Source organism: Eschscholzia californica, unplaced genomic scaffold, assembly GCF_041429995.1.
Source record: "Eschscholzia californica isolate CP2 unplaced genomic scaffold, dmEscCali1.0.p SCAF_5, whole genome shotgun sequence".
NCBI lineage: Eukaryota > Viridiplantae > Streptophyta > Magnoliopsida > Ranunculales > Papaveraceae > Eschscholzia > Eschscholzia californica.
Genome location: NW_028238472.1, coordinates 25,790,560 through 25,806,902, shown reverse-complemented (window position 1 = coordinate 25,806,902; position 16,343 = coordinate 25,790,560). Strand labels below are relative to the sequence as shown.

Sequence of the window (16,343 nt, the reverse complement as noted above, 5' to 3'; positions counted from 1 at the left end):
TAAATGCCTATATCTATCATATTTGGAAGGGGCGGAATAACAGGGTATTTAGAAGCAATGTCATGCCACTGACGCTGATTATCCATACTATTTGTGATGAAGTACGGATCAAGCTGAATACCGTTCGTTACCAAGCGGTTTGAAGATACCGAGGAGAATCGGAGGTCCATAGATCGCTGGAATCTTACTATCTCTCTTCAAAAGTCGATCTACACTTCATGTAATGGACTTGGCCGATGGCAGGGAGACATATGATTAATACAGATGGTGCTCTAAACGAGGTGGATGCGGGGCATGGAGCCATTATTCGAGATTCAGAGGGGATTGTTGTTAGAGCAGCCACGGGTCAGGTTGATGGACAGACTATCTTTATACATGAGCTACAGGGTGTTGAGTTGGGACTGGAGTTAGCACTTAGTGCTGGGCTGCAGGATGTTGAACTTGGTCTTGATTTAATGAATATCAAGTTACTTCTTGCAAAACCAAATCAGAAATTACCATGGCGGGCGAGGCGTTTATGGAAGAGAGTTAAGAGGCTTAAGAGCCAATTTCAGAGTTTTCGGGTGTTTCATGTCTAAAGGGAAGCAAACCAAGCTGCTGATCATTTGTCAAAGATGAGGCTCGGACCGGGAGTAACTCACTTGAATGTTAGTCAACTACCAGTGGAACTAGTTAACATTGTTAATGCGGACTCTAGAGGGACAGTGAGAATGAGGAAATGGTGAGGCTGATGAAATGATGTAATTTTGATTTCTTTGCTGTTTTTTGATTTTCTATTTCTTTGTACTCGGTTTGGGCTTCTCCCGCTTATCATTATCAAGAAAAAAAAAGACGAATCTGTAGGCGAAATCGGAAGTCAAATCGGAATCCGGACAAGCAAATTAGGCAAGATCAAAGTTGGAGTCAAAATTAGTTGACCAAATGGGTCAGTGACACATGGCACGCAGGAGGGAAGTAGATCAGATGGTCCAGATCAGCTGTGGGCTACGTTCGGTGAGTAAAGGTGGTCACGGGATTCTCAAAGACCGTTAGATCTGGTACACCCGAGCACAAGATATCACCATGCAACCAACCGTGACTTGTCGAGATTCGGGAGATTCAGCACACGTGCTTTTCATCCACCAACAGCTAGCACAATCCTTCATGTCCCACGAAGCATCAAATAACCTCCCTATTGCCAGCCGTTGAATATAATAGTTGGGGAGATGCTAGAGTGCCCAGTTTTTAGCCCATTAAAATGCCCAGCTGATGTGGAATCACTAAAAGACAAGGTTTTTTCAAAGTTTGACTACGGTGGGGACCGCTTTTATTTTTATTTATTTTTTTGAATTGGTAAGCGTGTGCCTCGAACCCTTGACCTCTAAGTTGGAAGACTTACCTCTTACCACTTGAGCCAAGGGTTGTTGGCGGACCGCTTTTATTTCCAAATGAGGAAATTTGGGCATTTTAATGGGCAAAATTGCTGGGCACTCTATCATTTCCCTAATAGTTGGCCATCCAACGAAATTGGAAACAGGTATCCCCTTCCCAAATTAGAGGATCCTTCCTTTCATCTTTATCAATAATACATTAGAGAGAGATCGAATGGTTTTAGGTTATTTTTATCTCTGTTTTAGAAAGCATGGCTGAAGGTTTATAAAGAGATTTGATTAAATCTAGAGAGATTTCAGCCAGAGAAGGAAAAAGGAGATTACGGATATTTCTTCTCTTCATTTTTTAGAAACAGAGATCAATAGACTGGTTCTTAGAGAATGAAATTCGATGGAGATTTTATTTGAAGATGGATTGGGTTAAAGCTGGATATATTGGAAAATCTAGAAAGAGAAAGCTCTCTGTTTGGAAGTGTTCTGATCTTGCTTTAGTAAGAGAGAACAACTGAGATTTTTACAAAGAGAGAGAGCAAGGATTGATGGAGATCGGTTACTAATATTTTTCTTATATTGATAAAATCAGAAAGAACAGGCTGGAGATTTGAAGAAATATTTTAGAGTTGCTATTAGTTTGGTTCTCTAAAGATATAAAAGAAGACTTTGGAGAACAGAAAAGGGTATCTCATCTTTGGGGGGATCATCCTCTCTTGAGCTTCATAATATAATTTATAGAGAGACAGAGAGTATTGTAGAGAGACAAAGAGATACAAACAGAATAGTATTTCTTTATCATCTATCTTTTCTTTCTTCTTCATCTTCTGTACTTTTCTTTTTGTAAGAGAGAGAACAATAGATAAAGCTTTATAGAGAAACAGGGAGTGAGAAGAAGAAAGCAGAGTCGAGAGTATTTGTAAAGAGAAACAGATAGTGAGAGTGAATTAGAAAGAGAGAGAAAATTGTTTTATCATTCCCCATTTAATATAATCTTCATTCAATAGTTCAATTCTTTTCTTTGTGAGAGAGATAGAGAGTTGAGCAGAGGGAATCATCACAATTTTCATTCTCTGGATTGAAATAAAAGAAAACAGTAGAGAGAGACAAAGTGGAGAAGAAGACACTGTTTGGATCAGAATCTTTGCTAGAAAATTATTTTCTCCAGGGGAGTGTTTGGTTCACAGAAGGAAATAATTTTCGTGCGAGAAAAAGTTTTGTTGTTTTTCCCTTTTCCTCTCTTATTTGTCATATATGTCTTAATCTCGTATTATGATAAGATAAAACTCGTTGTCTAGGGTTTATGATGAGGTTTTGGCATATGATTTTGATATCTTCTTCATGCTTTAATGTCTTGATGTGGTTTAAATGTAGGAATATTGAATTCTTAGTTTGGATAAATGACGATTTCTTCATTGATTATGCTTTCGATTTGAAACACTATACTTAGGTTTAGTTCTTTGATAGTGTATGCTTATAGATTGATAGTCAATAGTTGAAATTTTAATATATCAATGCTTTGGATTTAGACTTTAATTGTTTTCGGCTTTAACTAGACTATTTTTCGGGGTTCGGTATGATAGGTTACCGAAACTTGAGTTATAGAAAAGATATGCATGATTGAGTTATCATTGATACATGTTAGGATGGATTCTAAAATCCTAGGTTCTCTCTCCATTTGAGTTCATTTTGATTTCTGTTATTTTATTTTAATATTTTATCACCAAAACCAAATCAAACCCAAAAATCGTACTAATTCTGAGTTTAGAAACAGGTTTGACTAGTCTCTGCGGATCGACCCCGGTCCTACCGGGATTTTACTACTTGACCACCCTGCACTTGTGGTATAGACCTTTTAGGGTAACCTTCTAGGCCCGTCACTCATCGTTTTCAGTGGCGACCAATTTTTCGACCGACGACCTTCAAACATTAAAAAAAAACATTTTCTCTCTCTTCTCACTCATTCTCTCTCTAAAACAAAAATCCAAATATTCAAGTATAAACCCTAAACCTAGTTATTTTTTTGAAGTAAAACCTAAAACCTAGAATGAAGAACTCATCTCTGCTTCTTTATAACTTGATTTAAAATCACCCATTGTTATATAAAGAAGAACAAAACAAGAAGTAAATCCAATAAGTGGGTATAACAACACATTACTTGCCATCTTTAACTTCTATCTCTACAAATAAATCTGAAACCTCCCAAATTAGTCCGAAAGAAAAACAAGAACTGGATAAGAACAGTTTAACAAAATAATAACTAGCAAAATTTTCATTGAACAACTAAAGTCAACTTCAAGGTTTATCCAAATAAAACTAAAACATCTCAAGATCCAATTAAGATTAACAGTAGCAACAAAACAAAAAGGAAAATTGACCCAATACAAACCTCATCTTTATCTTTGTCCTTGTCCACCGGCGGCACCAACACCACGACCGAAACCCAGAAGACGAGCGAGAAAGGTGGGCTCAGCCTGCTTGATAACACCAGGAAGATCCTTGAAATGTGTTGATGATCATGAAGTTGAGGCTATTGTTGTTAAATCTTTTGCTGTGAGTTTTCTTTTCACTATATACTTTTATTTTGTAGGTTCTTCAATGTTCATAGTTTGGGTTTGATTTCTACCAATAAGTTCAAGATTGAATTTTTCTAATGGTTTTGATAATCTCTGATATTGAAGGCCTCGAGCTAGACTGTGTTCTTAAACATTTAGCTGATATTGAAGCCATGATTTTAGCTTCTTCAATAATACCCAAATCTCCTGCCTTTTTCACTCTAGTTGCATCCTTGATTATTGGCTCTGCTACACAAGTCAAAATCTCTTCTTTTTCACTCTAAATGCCTTGATTCCTATAATCATCTCCAAATTTATTACTCCAAAACTGTAAACATCATTCTTCTTTTAAGCAATTCTTGTTCTTAAATATAATGGATCTATACATCCTGGAAAACCAATAATGGAGTCATTGAAGATCAATGAGAGGTTGCATAATCCGATGAAGACGGCGTATGACGACGTTTCAAAGATTGCATAATCCGGCCAGACGGTTGTGCTGACCGACTCGAAGCTCGACCTTCAGACATCAAAATCAGAAATTTCTTCTAAGATTGTTTGAAGTCGATCAGAACCCTCTCTATTTTTTTTATACTTTGTTAACACGATCAGATCAATTGATTCTTCTATTATTTCTTTGTTCGAAGCCTAGTTCTTCATTCTAGGTTTTAGGGTTTTTACTTCAAAAAAAAGAAGTTAGGTTTAGGGTTTATACCTATGGAATTAATGTTTGGATTTTTGTTTTACAGGGAGACAGAGAGGGAAAAAATGTTTTTTTTAATGTTTGGAGGTCGCCGGTCGGAAAATTGATCGGTCAGCCGGCGACCTTCGCCGGTGAGGTGGCGAGAATATGAGGTGGCAGAGAGAGGTGATGAGATGCAGGAGAGAAGGTGATGACTAGTTAACGGAGTTATAACGGTAACTGAAAAAGGGGGTCATCTGGGTATTTTTGATAAAGTATGGGGCTAGGCAGGAAGCTGGTCATAAAGTTGGGGGCTATTTGGGAAATAACTCAATCTCTTTTAACCAAAACTCAAACTTTTTAGGGAATTTTGAACAAATTTCCCTTAATTTTCTTGGTGGGTCTTTTTTTTTCTTATTTGGGCCCAAATTTTGGACTTTTCATGCATAATATTGAAATTTATTTAGGTAAAAATCTTTTACATAATGTAAGTTAAGAATGACCGTGCTTTTGAAATTATCAAGTGTGGAAAAATAATTGAAGTAGGTCGATGTCCATAAAAGTTATTCCTAGTTATCAAGTGTGGAGAAATAATTTGTTTAGGTAAGAATCTGAATGGAACCCGAGTCGGGTGTACCCGGCCTGATATTTCGGGCAGGCGCGGGCGTATTCGGGTAGGAGGTCTTACCCGAGTACCGAACCATTCCGTCCGCCCGAAACTCGGTCGTCTATACCCGCCCGCCCGTCTATACCCGGGACCCGGCTACCCTCGACCCATCTTCTTTATTTAAACCCTCAAACCAACAGATTCACTCATTACAAACCCTAAACCGCCTCGGCTAACTCCTCACCACCGTCTTCCACCTCCACACCACCACTCGGCCGCAAATAGTATCAATATGTTCTTCGGGTTGATTTGTATCAAAGAGTTATAACAACCATGAGATCTCGAGGAATTCATCCTGAGAGTATTGGGGCATCACTTATAGATTATGCTCAGAAAGTTCTTATGAAGAAATCAAGCCTTCGGAGTTCTTCGGTTCAACCAAAAGACGATATTAATGGTTCATTCGATCATGAACAAAGACTAGTAGTTGTGATTTGTGTATCTTTTATTGTTAGATCTGTTATCTCTCTCTTTGGTCTCTCTTTCATCTTTCTATTTCTCTTTCTTTGTTCTCTCTGTTCTATTTCTAATTCTCTCTCTATCTTTTTTTTTTCTATAAAAGTCACGTAGAAAAGAATAGATTTGATTCTTAGAACCCTCAATTTCTTTATTTTTTTTGTTTATGTAATTCTCTTTTTTAGAGAGATGTGTGAGTAATTCTTTTTTGCTAAGCTTGAATGCTTGATGATCCCTGAAGTGTAAAAAAACCTTAAAAAAATTCCAAAAGAAAAACATGAATAAATTCAGTTTAATTTATTAATTTTTTTAATTACTTTTTGGGAGATTTTAAAAGGCCTCCCCGGTTTGTTAAAAGGCCTCCCCATGGTTTCGTTGACTTAGTAAAAGACCTTTGACTTAGCTTGGTTAAAGGGCCCCCTCTTTGAATGGGTGAAAAAAACCCCCTTTAAAGGTGTATTTCACCCACATTAGGATTTTAGTTGTTAATTATAAAACTTCCTAAAACCCAAATCCCTAGAAATTCCTCTCTTATATTCTTCTTCCCTCTTCTTCCACCGGAATTGTCAACAACACCGGCGACCATCATCAACGGGGAAAGTTCATCGGAGTTGTGCAACAATCTCACATTGTTGTTGCACTCCTAAACCACTTCTCTATCCCTTTCTAAACTCTTAAACCACCATGGATGAAGCAAGTTTCAAAAGTTTTGGAGAAACATCAAAGGATTCTAAATCATCAATTTCTGGACAAGATTCAGTCTCCCAAGAGGTAGATGAACATATCCTAACACTTTTTTTCAAGTTGTATGATATATTCGTTTGTTGTATGAAAATTTTTTGGTTGTTGAACACGGAGGGTATTTTCGGTCTGGTACAACCGAATTTATGCCATTTTACGGCTCGAGTCCGCCGAAAATATGCACAGTAGCTACTGTGCAAAAAATCGGTGGGCTCGAGCCGAAAAATGTCAACAAATTCGGTTCGTGCCCACCGATTTTATGCACAGTGGCTATTGTGCATATTTTCGGCCGTCTAAGGCCGAAAATAATACATAAAACGGTTGTCTCGGGCCGTTTTGACTAAAATTCTCTTTTTTTCCTATAGGGCTTTGCTGCTGTGGCTTCTTCTCAACTTCCATCTCAAATTACTACAGACACTTGGGATTTTGGAGGTCCTAATACACAAGAAAGGTGGCATGATGCAGTCGAAGAAAACGAAGCATCATCGGAATTTGGATGTCTTAAAATTGGAAATCGTGAATGTGGAGAAGAAGAACCCAACCTTGAAGTTCCAGATAAGAAAGAAGAAAATCAAGAAGAAAACAGACCATATGAAGGTTTTGTCAGCATTGATGTTAGTGAGTATTTTCGAACTGAACAAGTGTTTGAAACGAGAGACGAGTTAGTTTAATGGGCAAAAGAAATTGGTATAAAAAACAAGATGGTTGTTATGATTGGTAAGTCTGCTGCGCGGAAAGGTGGTAAAAAACCGAAGATGGATTTACGATGTGAAAGAAGTGGAGAGTATCGTTCTCATCTTAAGGCAGAAATAATTCTTAAAACAAAAGAACCGTCCACCAAAAAGAGAAAAACGAGTACTAAGAAATGCAATTGCCCCTTCAAGTTAAAAGGAATACCGATAGACGGAGACAAGTGGAAGGTGGAAGTTGTGTGTGGGATCCATAATCATCAACTTGCAGTGACCTTAACTGGGCATGCATATGCCAATAGATTGAATAATGAAGAAAAGGCTTTTGTTGAAGAACTATATCAATGTGGTACAAAACCACGACAAATTCTTTTTCAAATAAAGAAAAAATTCAACGATAATACCTCGACAATGCGTACCATATACAACGAAAGGATACGAATCCGACATAGTCAACAAGAAGGTAGAACTCCTATGCAACAATTGATGAAGTTGTTAGTTCAACACAATTATGTTTATTGGCATTCAATGAAGAATGAAACAGGGGAGATTATTAACTTATTTGGGCACACCCGGAATCTATCCAATTGCTGAAGTGCTTCCACACAGTGCTAATGCTTGATTGTACATACAAAACAAACCGATACGGGAAACCATTGCTTGAGATTGTTGGGATGACTTCGACTATGAAATCATTCACCGCAGGCATGGTTTTTATGGATGGAGAGGCAGAACATCTATACACTTGGGCTTTGAATCGTTTGAGGACATTATTTCCTCCTAACTCTATGCCGAAGGTATTTTTGACTGATCGGGAACAAGCATTAATCAACGCAATAGGTGAAGTCTTCCCACATGCAGATCGTTTATTATGTACTTTCCATATAGATAAGTGTGTGGTTGGAAAGGTTAAACCACACTTGAAAAACAAACCATTCCGAAAGTTCATGTCAATGTTTCGACTAATCATGTTTGCAGAAACCGAGGCGGATTATAATCGCGTTGTTGAAGATTTCGTCACAACGTGGTCGAAGAGTAACGCCATTGATGTTATTTATGCATTTGGGTAATACTACAACGAATAGGGTTGAAGGTGCACATGAAAAGCTGAAAAGAAACTTGGATACATCCGAGGGTAACTTCGTCACATGTTGGGAATCTATACATTTAATGACTGAGACAAAGATTGTTGCGATTAAAGCTACATTCGAGAAAATTCGTACATCAGTGAAGATGTCTCATCAAATCAACGCCTTTAGGGAACTCAGGGGTTATATATCACACAATACACTTGACCTGTTGGCAGATGAGGTGGAGCGGGCAAATACTATAGGAATTGATTCAAATTTGTGTGGATGTGTGTATAGGTCTGTGTATGGTCTCCCTTGTGCTCACGAGATGGAAATCATTATGAGACGCGGTGAGGTGATATCTTTGTCACTCATTGACCCACAATGGACTAAACTCTCAATTATTCCTACTCCTGAGGTATATAACGAACTTCAGAGTTCTTACGAATTAGGATTGTTGTACTCCATGTGGGATATGTCGACCGGTCCTGAGAGAAAAGCCATATTAGAAAGGTTGAGGAGTATTGTTTGTCCTTCAATGACATCCATGACAGAACCTTTGGCAAAATTGAAAACCCGAGGAGCCCCAAAGAAACCAAGAAACAGAAAAGAGAAGGAAGCAGCCATATCTACTAAGAGAGATCCTTCTCGTTGGGAGTATGCACAATGTATTCCAGAAACATCGGTTCCATCGGTTAAAAGTGCACGGAAAGCCAATAGGAGATCTCGCGGTAGTGGTGATTCATTTTTACGTCTAATGCCTGAGGTGATTTATCCGTTTATCAGTACTATTACAAACGTTCCAGGAGACGGCCATTGTGGTTTTAGAGCCGTCGCTCTTGGTCTCGGGTATCCGTCGGAGGTAGGTTGGATTGAGATCCGAAAAGGTATTCTTAATGAACTCGAAACACGTCCAGAGTTATACAAAGCCATGTTTGGGTCTTTTTATGACCGATTGTTGGTTTCAACCAACAATTTTGATATACCAGCTGAAGATGAGTTTTGCTGTACTCACGGAGAGACGAGTTATTTAATTGCCACTCATTTTAATATAATGTTGATTCATTTGGCGAAATATGATTCAACGACATTTTTACCTTTAATCACCGGTCCACCACCACCATCTTCCGAAGGTTTGTCTCAACCACATACAATGGTATGCATTGGTTATGTAAACAATTGTCATTTCCTTAATGTTAAGCTACAAAACGAAACTATACTTATAAAATCACTTAATCTAAAAATTAGGAGAGAGAAAGAGCCGGGCTGGGCGATTTTGGTAGTGCGGTTTTCCGACAACTTTTCTCCTATTTTTTAGGGTTTGGCGGCGGCTCCTCCTAGTTTTTTGGGGTGGCGGCGGTCGTAGATTTGGGTTCGACGCCTCTCTTTTGCTGCTGGGTTTGTTTCTTCAGGATCTGATTGCTTCTCTCTAGCGAGCATAATCCTCCTTGAAGGAAATGTTAGCTGAGAGGGAGGCGACACTCCTTCTCCCTCCTCCTGGTGGTGGAAAATCAGATGCTTTTGGATCTGAATCTTTGCCAAAACAGGGTGTTCTAGGTGAGGAGGAATCAGGTCAGTCGAAGGATGGAGGCAAGTCTTCTGCCTGTTCTGATTGGGCTTCTTTGTTCTTACGTAAGAAATCTGTAGTTCGAGCTCCATTGGACTATACTGCTCCGGTTGTTCTTGAGGGGAAATCAATGGTGTCGTTTGCTGTGGCTGACTTTGAGGATGAAAGGAAAGAGTATGAATCTTGGCTGGTAGGTTCATTTGTTGGTCGTCGTCTTTCCTTTCCTGCAGTGTATAATTCTTTGGTTAAAGCTTGGAGACCCAAAGGTGAGCTTAAGGTTACTCTTCATGGTGACTCTCTTTTCTTTATTAAGCTCTCTGTTGATGAAGATAGGGAGAGAGCTCTTGACCACGAGCCTTTGTTTATCATGAATCACTTGTTTGTTGTTAGACCTTGGTCCCCTTTCATAGAGTTTGAGTTTCAAAAATGGGATTCGATTCCTTTATGGGTTTGTTTTAGAGAGGTGCCTTCTCTGTTTTGGAACCCCAAGGGTATAGCTCGTATAGCTAGTGCATTAGGGAAGCCTATCATGTTGGATCATCCTACAGAGACCAAGGCTAGGATGGCTTATGCCAGAGTTTGCATTGAGGTGGGAAGGGATTGTCAGTACCCTACAGAAATCCCTCTTCTCATTGATGGAGAAAAGATGAATTCAGTTAAGGTGGAGTACCAATGGAAACCTCCTCTCTGTGCTGGGTGTAATGAGTTTGGCCACCTCCTGGGAAAGTGTCCTAAGAGTCCTAGGAATCAGGAGCCAAGACCTGAGCCTATGAATAGGGCTGAACCTGTTAGAAGGCCAGGTTTTCAACCTGCTCGACGAAATGTTGCTGAGAGAGGGCCTGTCAGAGTCCCTGTTCAAGGTAGGGCGCAGGGGGGCAAACCTAGGCCTCATGTGAACCTTCAAGAGGAGCAAGAGGTGCTATTAGGTAATGGTAAAGGTGTGGTTACATCTAAGTTTGGTAAGGGAGGTGATTATGCTCCTAAAGAATTGGTGGGAGGGCAGCCAGGCTCTAGGTATACTGTTCTCTTTGGGGCTGGGGAGGTTGCTGCTGGTCCTAAGGAGGTAGGTGAATCTTCTACTAGTGGGGCTGCTTCTGGTATCTTGCTCCCAGTTGATAAGATGGATGATGAGGGGTGGACTCCTGTTACCAAGAGGAAGAATAAGAGTGGGGGGTTAAAGAATATTGAGGTTGGGCATAAAAGGGCTTGTATTGCTGATTCTGTTCAGAGTGAAGAGGATCAGGTGAACTCTATGGAGGAGGATGGAGGTGCTGAGTTAGTTAAAGAGAATATGTCCTTTGTTTCTTTGACTAGTTCTGATTTATTGAGTCCAAGTGGGGGTCATATTGAGAAAGTGGCTGATGTTGTTGCTATCTTTGATCAAAAGGATAGAGGCAATGCTACTTGGAAGAAAGGGGGGGTGCTTCGAAAACCTCTTAGAATAGTTAATGGTTAACATTGGATGTTAGAATGTGAGAGGCCTTAATGGCCCTCAAAGAATAAGAGAGGTTAAAGCTCTCATTAGTAACAACAAATTGAGCTTATGTGGGTTTGTGGAAACTAGAGTTGCTGCTGAAAATAAACTTGCAGTCCAAAGGTCTATCAATCCCTTCTGGACCTTTTTGGATAACTATAGTGCTTGTGGTGGTGGCAGAATTTGGTTAGGTTGGGATCCCAATTGTTGGAGTCTGAGCTTGGTTTTCACTTCAGAGCAGGTTCTGGCTGTTAGGGTGGTTACTCCTGATGCTAAAGTTTTTTTGCTAGCTGTGGTCTATGGCCATAATACTAGAGAGCAAAGAAGAGAGTTGTGGCAGAATATGTGTCAGCTGGTTAGGAGGTTTGAGGGAGCCTGTGTTTTCTTGGGAGACTTCAATTCTATTCTGGATCCTTGTGAAAAGATGGGTGGTGATCAGGTTAAGCCTTCCCACTTTCAGGAGTTTTCAGAATGTGTTCAAGATGCTGCCCTTATGGACTGTCCTTACTCAGGTTGTTTCTTTACTTGGAACAATAAGCAAGAAGGGAAGGATAGTATTTTTTCAAAATTGGATAGAGTGTTGATTAATGCTGAATGGTTGGAGGTCTTCCCTGCCTCCAGGGTTCAGTTCCTTAACCCCGGTGCCCTTGATCATTCTCCTGCTGTCCTTGCTATCTCTATGGTGCAGAATATAGGTAGTAAGCCATTTAAGTTCTTCAACTGTTGGTGTGATGAGACTGGGTTTATGGAACTGGTGAAGGAGGAGTGGAGTTGCAAGGTGAAAGGTACTCCAATGTTTATTTTGGTTTCTAAATTAAAGAAAGTGAAAGCTAGGCTAGTGCAATGGAAGGTAGCCAAGTTCTCTAATATGGCTGGCCAGGTTGCATTAGCTAAGACAGTTGTAGAGGAGCTTCAGGACCAGCTCCATGATCAACCTCAGAGTGTTGAAATTAGAAGGCTTGAGAGGCAGGCTGTTGCTTCTTATAGCCATCTGGCAGGGGTTGAGGCTTCCATGTTAAGGCAAAAGGCTAGGGTTCAATGGTTGAATGATGATGATGCTAATACCAAGTTCTTTCACAATACTATTAGAGAAAGGAAGGCTAGGAACAGGATCTTTAAATTGACTAATGGTGAGGGTGAGGTCCTTGAGGATCAACATGACATTGTGCAGGAATGTGTGGGCTTCTATCAATCTTTCTTTGGCTACTCAGAAGGAAGGGAGAGAGAGGATGATATTTTGGATTCTCTTGAGTTTGCTAACATACTTCTTCCTGATTGTGAGCAGGACTTAGCTGGGCCTGTTACTAGGGATGAGATAGTGTTTGCTCTTTCTACTATTGGGTCTGATAAGGCTCCTGGGCCTGATGGGTTCTCCTCCTATTTCTTTAAAAGGTGCTGGGCCATAGTAGGTAATGATTTCTCTAAAGCCATTAGCAGCTTCTTCAAGTCTAGCAAATTGTTGGGAGAGGTGAATGCTACTTTTGTTACTCTGGTGCCTAAAGTACCTAATGTGAACTCTATGCGAGATTTCAGACCTATAGCTTGTTGCAATGTCATATATAAGACCATAACTAAAATTCTTACTGTTAGGCTTAAGAGGGTGGTTGATACTTTGGTGAGTGGCAATCAATCTGCCTTTATCTCTGGGAGATCTATTCAAGATAATATTATGCTAGCTCATGAGCTTGTAAGGGCATATGGTAGGAAGGATGGTCCTCCTAGGTGTGCAGTTAAAATTGATCTTTAGAAGGCTTATGATACAGTTAGGTGGTCAGCTCTTTTGAAGATACTTAAGAAGTTTAAGCTACCTGAGGTGTTCATTCAGTGGGTAGAAGCTTGTGTCACCACACCTAAGTTCTCTATCATTGTGAATGGGGCTGCTAATGGGTACTTTGAAGGTCACAGAGGGCTAAGACAAGGCTGTCCTCTCTCACCTTACTTGTTTGTGATGGTGATGGAAGTGTTTGCTGCTCTTATTCATAAAGAGAGGATGGCTGGTGAATTTCAATTGCACCCTAAATGTAAAAATCCTGTTGTTACTCATCTTTGTTTTGCAGATGATCTTATGGTCTTCATGAAGGGAGATGCTACTTCTGCTGTTGCTCTCAAAAGAGTTCTGGATGGCTTGCTCTTAGGCACTGGGTTGGCTGCTAACTGTAATAAAAGCTCTGTGTTTTTGGCTGGAGTTGGGGAGCAGCTAAAGGTGGATTTGTTGAGGATCTTAGGGTTCTAGGAAGGGGCTCTGCCTATCAGGTATCTTGGCTTGCCTCTTTTGTCCACAAGGTTTTCTTACACTGATTGCTTACCATTGATTCAGAGGATATTAAGAAGGGTTCAATCCTGGAAAGCTAGGTTTTTAACCTTTGCTGGTAGGCTTCTGTTAGTGAATGTGGTCTTGAACAGTATGCTGATATTCTGGCTCTCTGTGTTTGTCTTACCTAAAAGGGTTTACAATGAAGTCAATAAAATTTTTAGTATATTCCTTTGGACTGGGATTGACTTAGGTTCTAAGAGAGCCAATGTCAATTGGAAGTTGGTCTGTTTGCCGAAGGTTGAAGGTGGTCTTGGGGTGAGAAATATTGAAGTGCTTAATCAGGCCATGAACATGAGGCACATCTGGGAGGTTGTTACCAGCAAGAACACTCTTTGGGTTCAATGGGTCCAAAAGCACCTTATTAGGGATAAAGTTTTTTGGACCATGGATGCACCAAAGGATTGTTCTTGGTGCTGGAGGAAAATTCTTGCTGGTAGGGCTAAGGCTCAGGTTTTTCTATTTCATATCATTGGGAATGGTGAAGACACTCTATTCTGGACTGATCATTGGCACCCTCTTGGGGTGTTATATGAGTTGTTTGAAGAACAGCACAGATATAGTTCTTTCCTTAGCATTAACACCAAAGTTGCAGGATTTCTTAGGGATGGAGCTTGGAATGTGCCTGGGTTTCTTCAGCCTGATCTTAATGCAGTGTTCTCTAGACTTCATGAGGTGGCTGTGCATAGCTTGAATCAGGACAGGAAGGTTTGGAGAGTGAGCTCTCATGGGGTTTACACTCTTAAGGATACCTATGAAGCTATTAGGCCTAGGAGCCAAACTGTTGGTTGGCATTCTATTGTTTGGTATTCTCAATGTGTGCCTAAGCACAATTTCATTACCTGGCTTGCTCTTAATAATGGTCTGAAAACTAGGGGCAGATTGAGCTCTTGGGGAATGCAGATTGATGCCTCTTGTGGTATATGTGGCCTTAGCATTGAGACTGAAAGCCACCTATTCTCCAGCTGCAGCTTTACTCAAGACCTTTGGCACAGGCTCATGGCTAATCTTGGGTTTGTTTGGGCTGGGTTTACTTCTTTTCAGGATGTAGCTCTTTGGTGCAGTAGACACTTTCATGGTGAGTCTGTCCTGGCTAAAGTTGGTAGGCTGGTGTTTAATGCATCCATTTACCATATTTGGCAAGAAAGGAATAACAGAGTGTTCAAGCAGAAGTCTCTCTGTCCTGCTGCAGTAGCTACTATTATTTGGGATGAAGTCAGAATCAAGGTCACTGCTTGGAAGGGAAGGATAGAAGACAATATGCAGAATTTGGCTGCTGTTGAGAGGCTGAACTTGAATGTTAGCTTATCTAAGCCTAAAGTCAGGGGTTATAAATGGACTCCTCCTCCTCCTGGTTGGGTTCTTGTAAGTTCAGATGGATCCCTTGATGCTGATTCAGCTGGGTTTGGAGCTATAGTGAGGAATGACTTGGGTGCTGCTCTCCTAATGGGAGCTGCTGCTGCTGTCCCAGCTTCCATTCTTGTTCATGAGCTTCAAGGAGTTGAGTTGGGGCTGAGGTTGGCTAAGCAAGTGCATAGTGATTATGTGTGGGTGGCAACTGACTCTATGGCTGTGGTCTCACTGCTCTCTGACTTTGAGAAGTTGCCTCCTTGGATAGCTTGGCCTGTGTGGATGAGCATCAAGAAGCTGTGGTTTGGGTTCAAGGAATGTCATGTGAAGCATGTAGTCAGGGAAGTGAATCATAGTGCAGACTTCCTGGCTAAGATGAAGCCTGCTGCTGAGTTAATCCTGGTTGCTAATAGCATGCCCCCTGAGTTAGAGAAGATCATCAAAGAAGATAGAGAGGGTAGAATTAGAATGAGAAAGTCATGGATTTAATAGTTGTTGTTTTCTTTTTTGTTTCTTTGTTGCTTTGTAGCTTTGTTTTTGCTGTTCAGGGTATGGCCCTTTAATCCTAAGCTCATCAATGCAAAAAAAAAACGAAACTTATACTTCCTCTGATTGCTAGGCAATGGTCTCAATACGCTACTTCAGATGCAAGAAGGTGGTTGACTATTTGCGAACATAAAATTGACAGTGGCGATAATTTCAATCCGCAATTGGAAGAAACTCCATCAAGTATAAAGAAGGAAGGGGACACATCATCGAATGAAATAGCAATAGATATGGAATGAAAACTTAGTTGAAGTTGTTTTTTTTTAGTAGTAACTGTTAGTTGAAGTTGTTTTTTTTTAAACGTAATTTTTTTTTTTTTAAACGTAAAGTTTTTCGATTAAGGTAAAGTTTTATTTTTTTAAATAAGAAGTACCGTGCAAAAAAACGGTGGGCTCGAGCCGTTTGTATTGCTAAAAACGGCTTGGGCCCACCGAATAATTGCACAGTACCTACTGTGCAATTATTCGGTGTTTTCGCACCGTTCTTGGTGCTATCGGAGTTTTGTATCTCTCTCTCTTTTCTATCATAGTTCTTGGTGCTATCGGAGTTTTGTATCTCTCTCTCTCTCTCTCTTTTGGCACATATCAAAATATAACATTTCAACCATATAAAAAAACCAACAGTTTTAACATATCAAAAGATAAAGTATCTAAAGCCGTTCAAAATATAAAAGTATCCGACATCATTCAAAAGTTTCCGACATGGTCTCAAAATATAAAAGTATCTAAAGCTGTTCTAGGTCTTCCTCCTGCCCACGGCCTTTGTTTTTGTCCTCTTCCCAATATTTTCTTCCTGAACCCTCTGGGTGCCTCTGGAAGTTGCTCCTCCCTCAACACTTGGTGAAGAATTTCCTTTCCTGCATCCACCCCAGACA

The 16,343-nt window shown here is 40.2% G+C and overlaps 2 protein-coding genes across 2 annotated transcripts; both read left to right on the top strand.

The window, feature by feature from the left end:
• The first annotated feature begins 7,163 nt into the window (after positions 1-7,163).
• Positions 7,164-9,539, top strand: LOC147537991 (uncharacterized). The gene is made up of 3 exons (XM_086642906.1): positions 7,164-7,500; positions 7,857-7,948; positions 8,130-9,539. The coding sequence occupies exons 1-3, from the start codon at positions 7,164-7,166 to the stop codon at positions 9,537-9,539; spliced, it is 1,839 nt and encodes a 612-aa protein (XP_086499032.1).
• On the top strand, positions 9,470-15,514 carry LOC147537990 (uncharacterized). Its single transcript, XM_086641856.1, has 2 exons — positions 9,470-11,098; positions 13,809-15,514. Exons 1-2 carry the CDS (start codon positions 9,679-9,681, stop codon positions 15,410-15,412), a joined length of 3,024 nt encoding a protein of 1,007 aa, XP_086497982.1. The 5' UTR covers positions 9,470-9,678; the 3' UTR covers positions 15,413-15,514.
• The last annotated feature ends 829 nt before the right edge of the window (positions 15,515-16,343 follow it).

Coding starts and splice junctions, on each gene's coding strand:
- LOC147537991 (XM_086642906.1), top strand. CDS start 7,164: ATGGTTGTTATGATTGGTAAGTCTGCTGCGCGGAAAGGTGGTAAAAAA. Junction 7,501..7,856: donor TGAAGAACTATATCAATGTG/GTACAAAACCAC, acceptor CATTCACCGCAG/GCATGGTTTTTATGGATGGA. Junction 7,949..8,129: donor CTCCTAACTCTATGCCGAAG/GTATTTTTGACT, acceptor TCATGTTTGCAG/AAACCGAGGCGGATTATAAT.
- LOC147537990 (XM_086641856.1), top strand. CDS start 9,679: ATGTTAGCTGAGAGGGAGGCGACACTCCTTCTCCCTCCTCCTGGTGGT. Junction 11,099..13,808: donor TATGTCCTTTGTTTCTTTGA/CTAGTTCTGATT, acceptor TGGTCTGTTTGC/CGAAGGTTGAAGGTGGTCTT.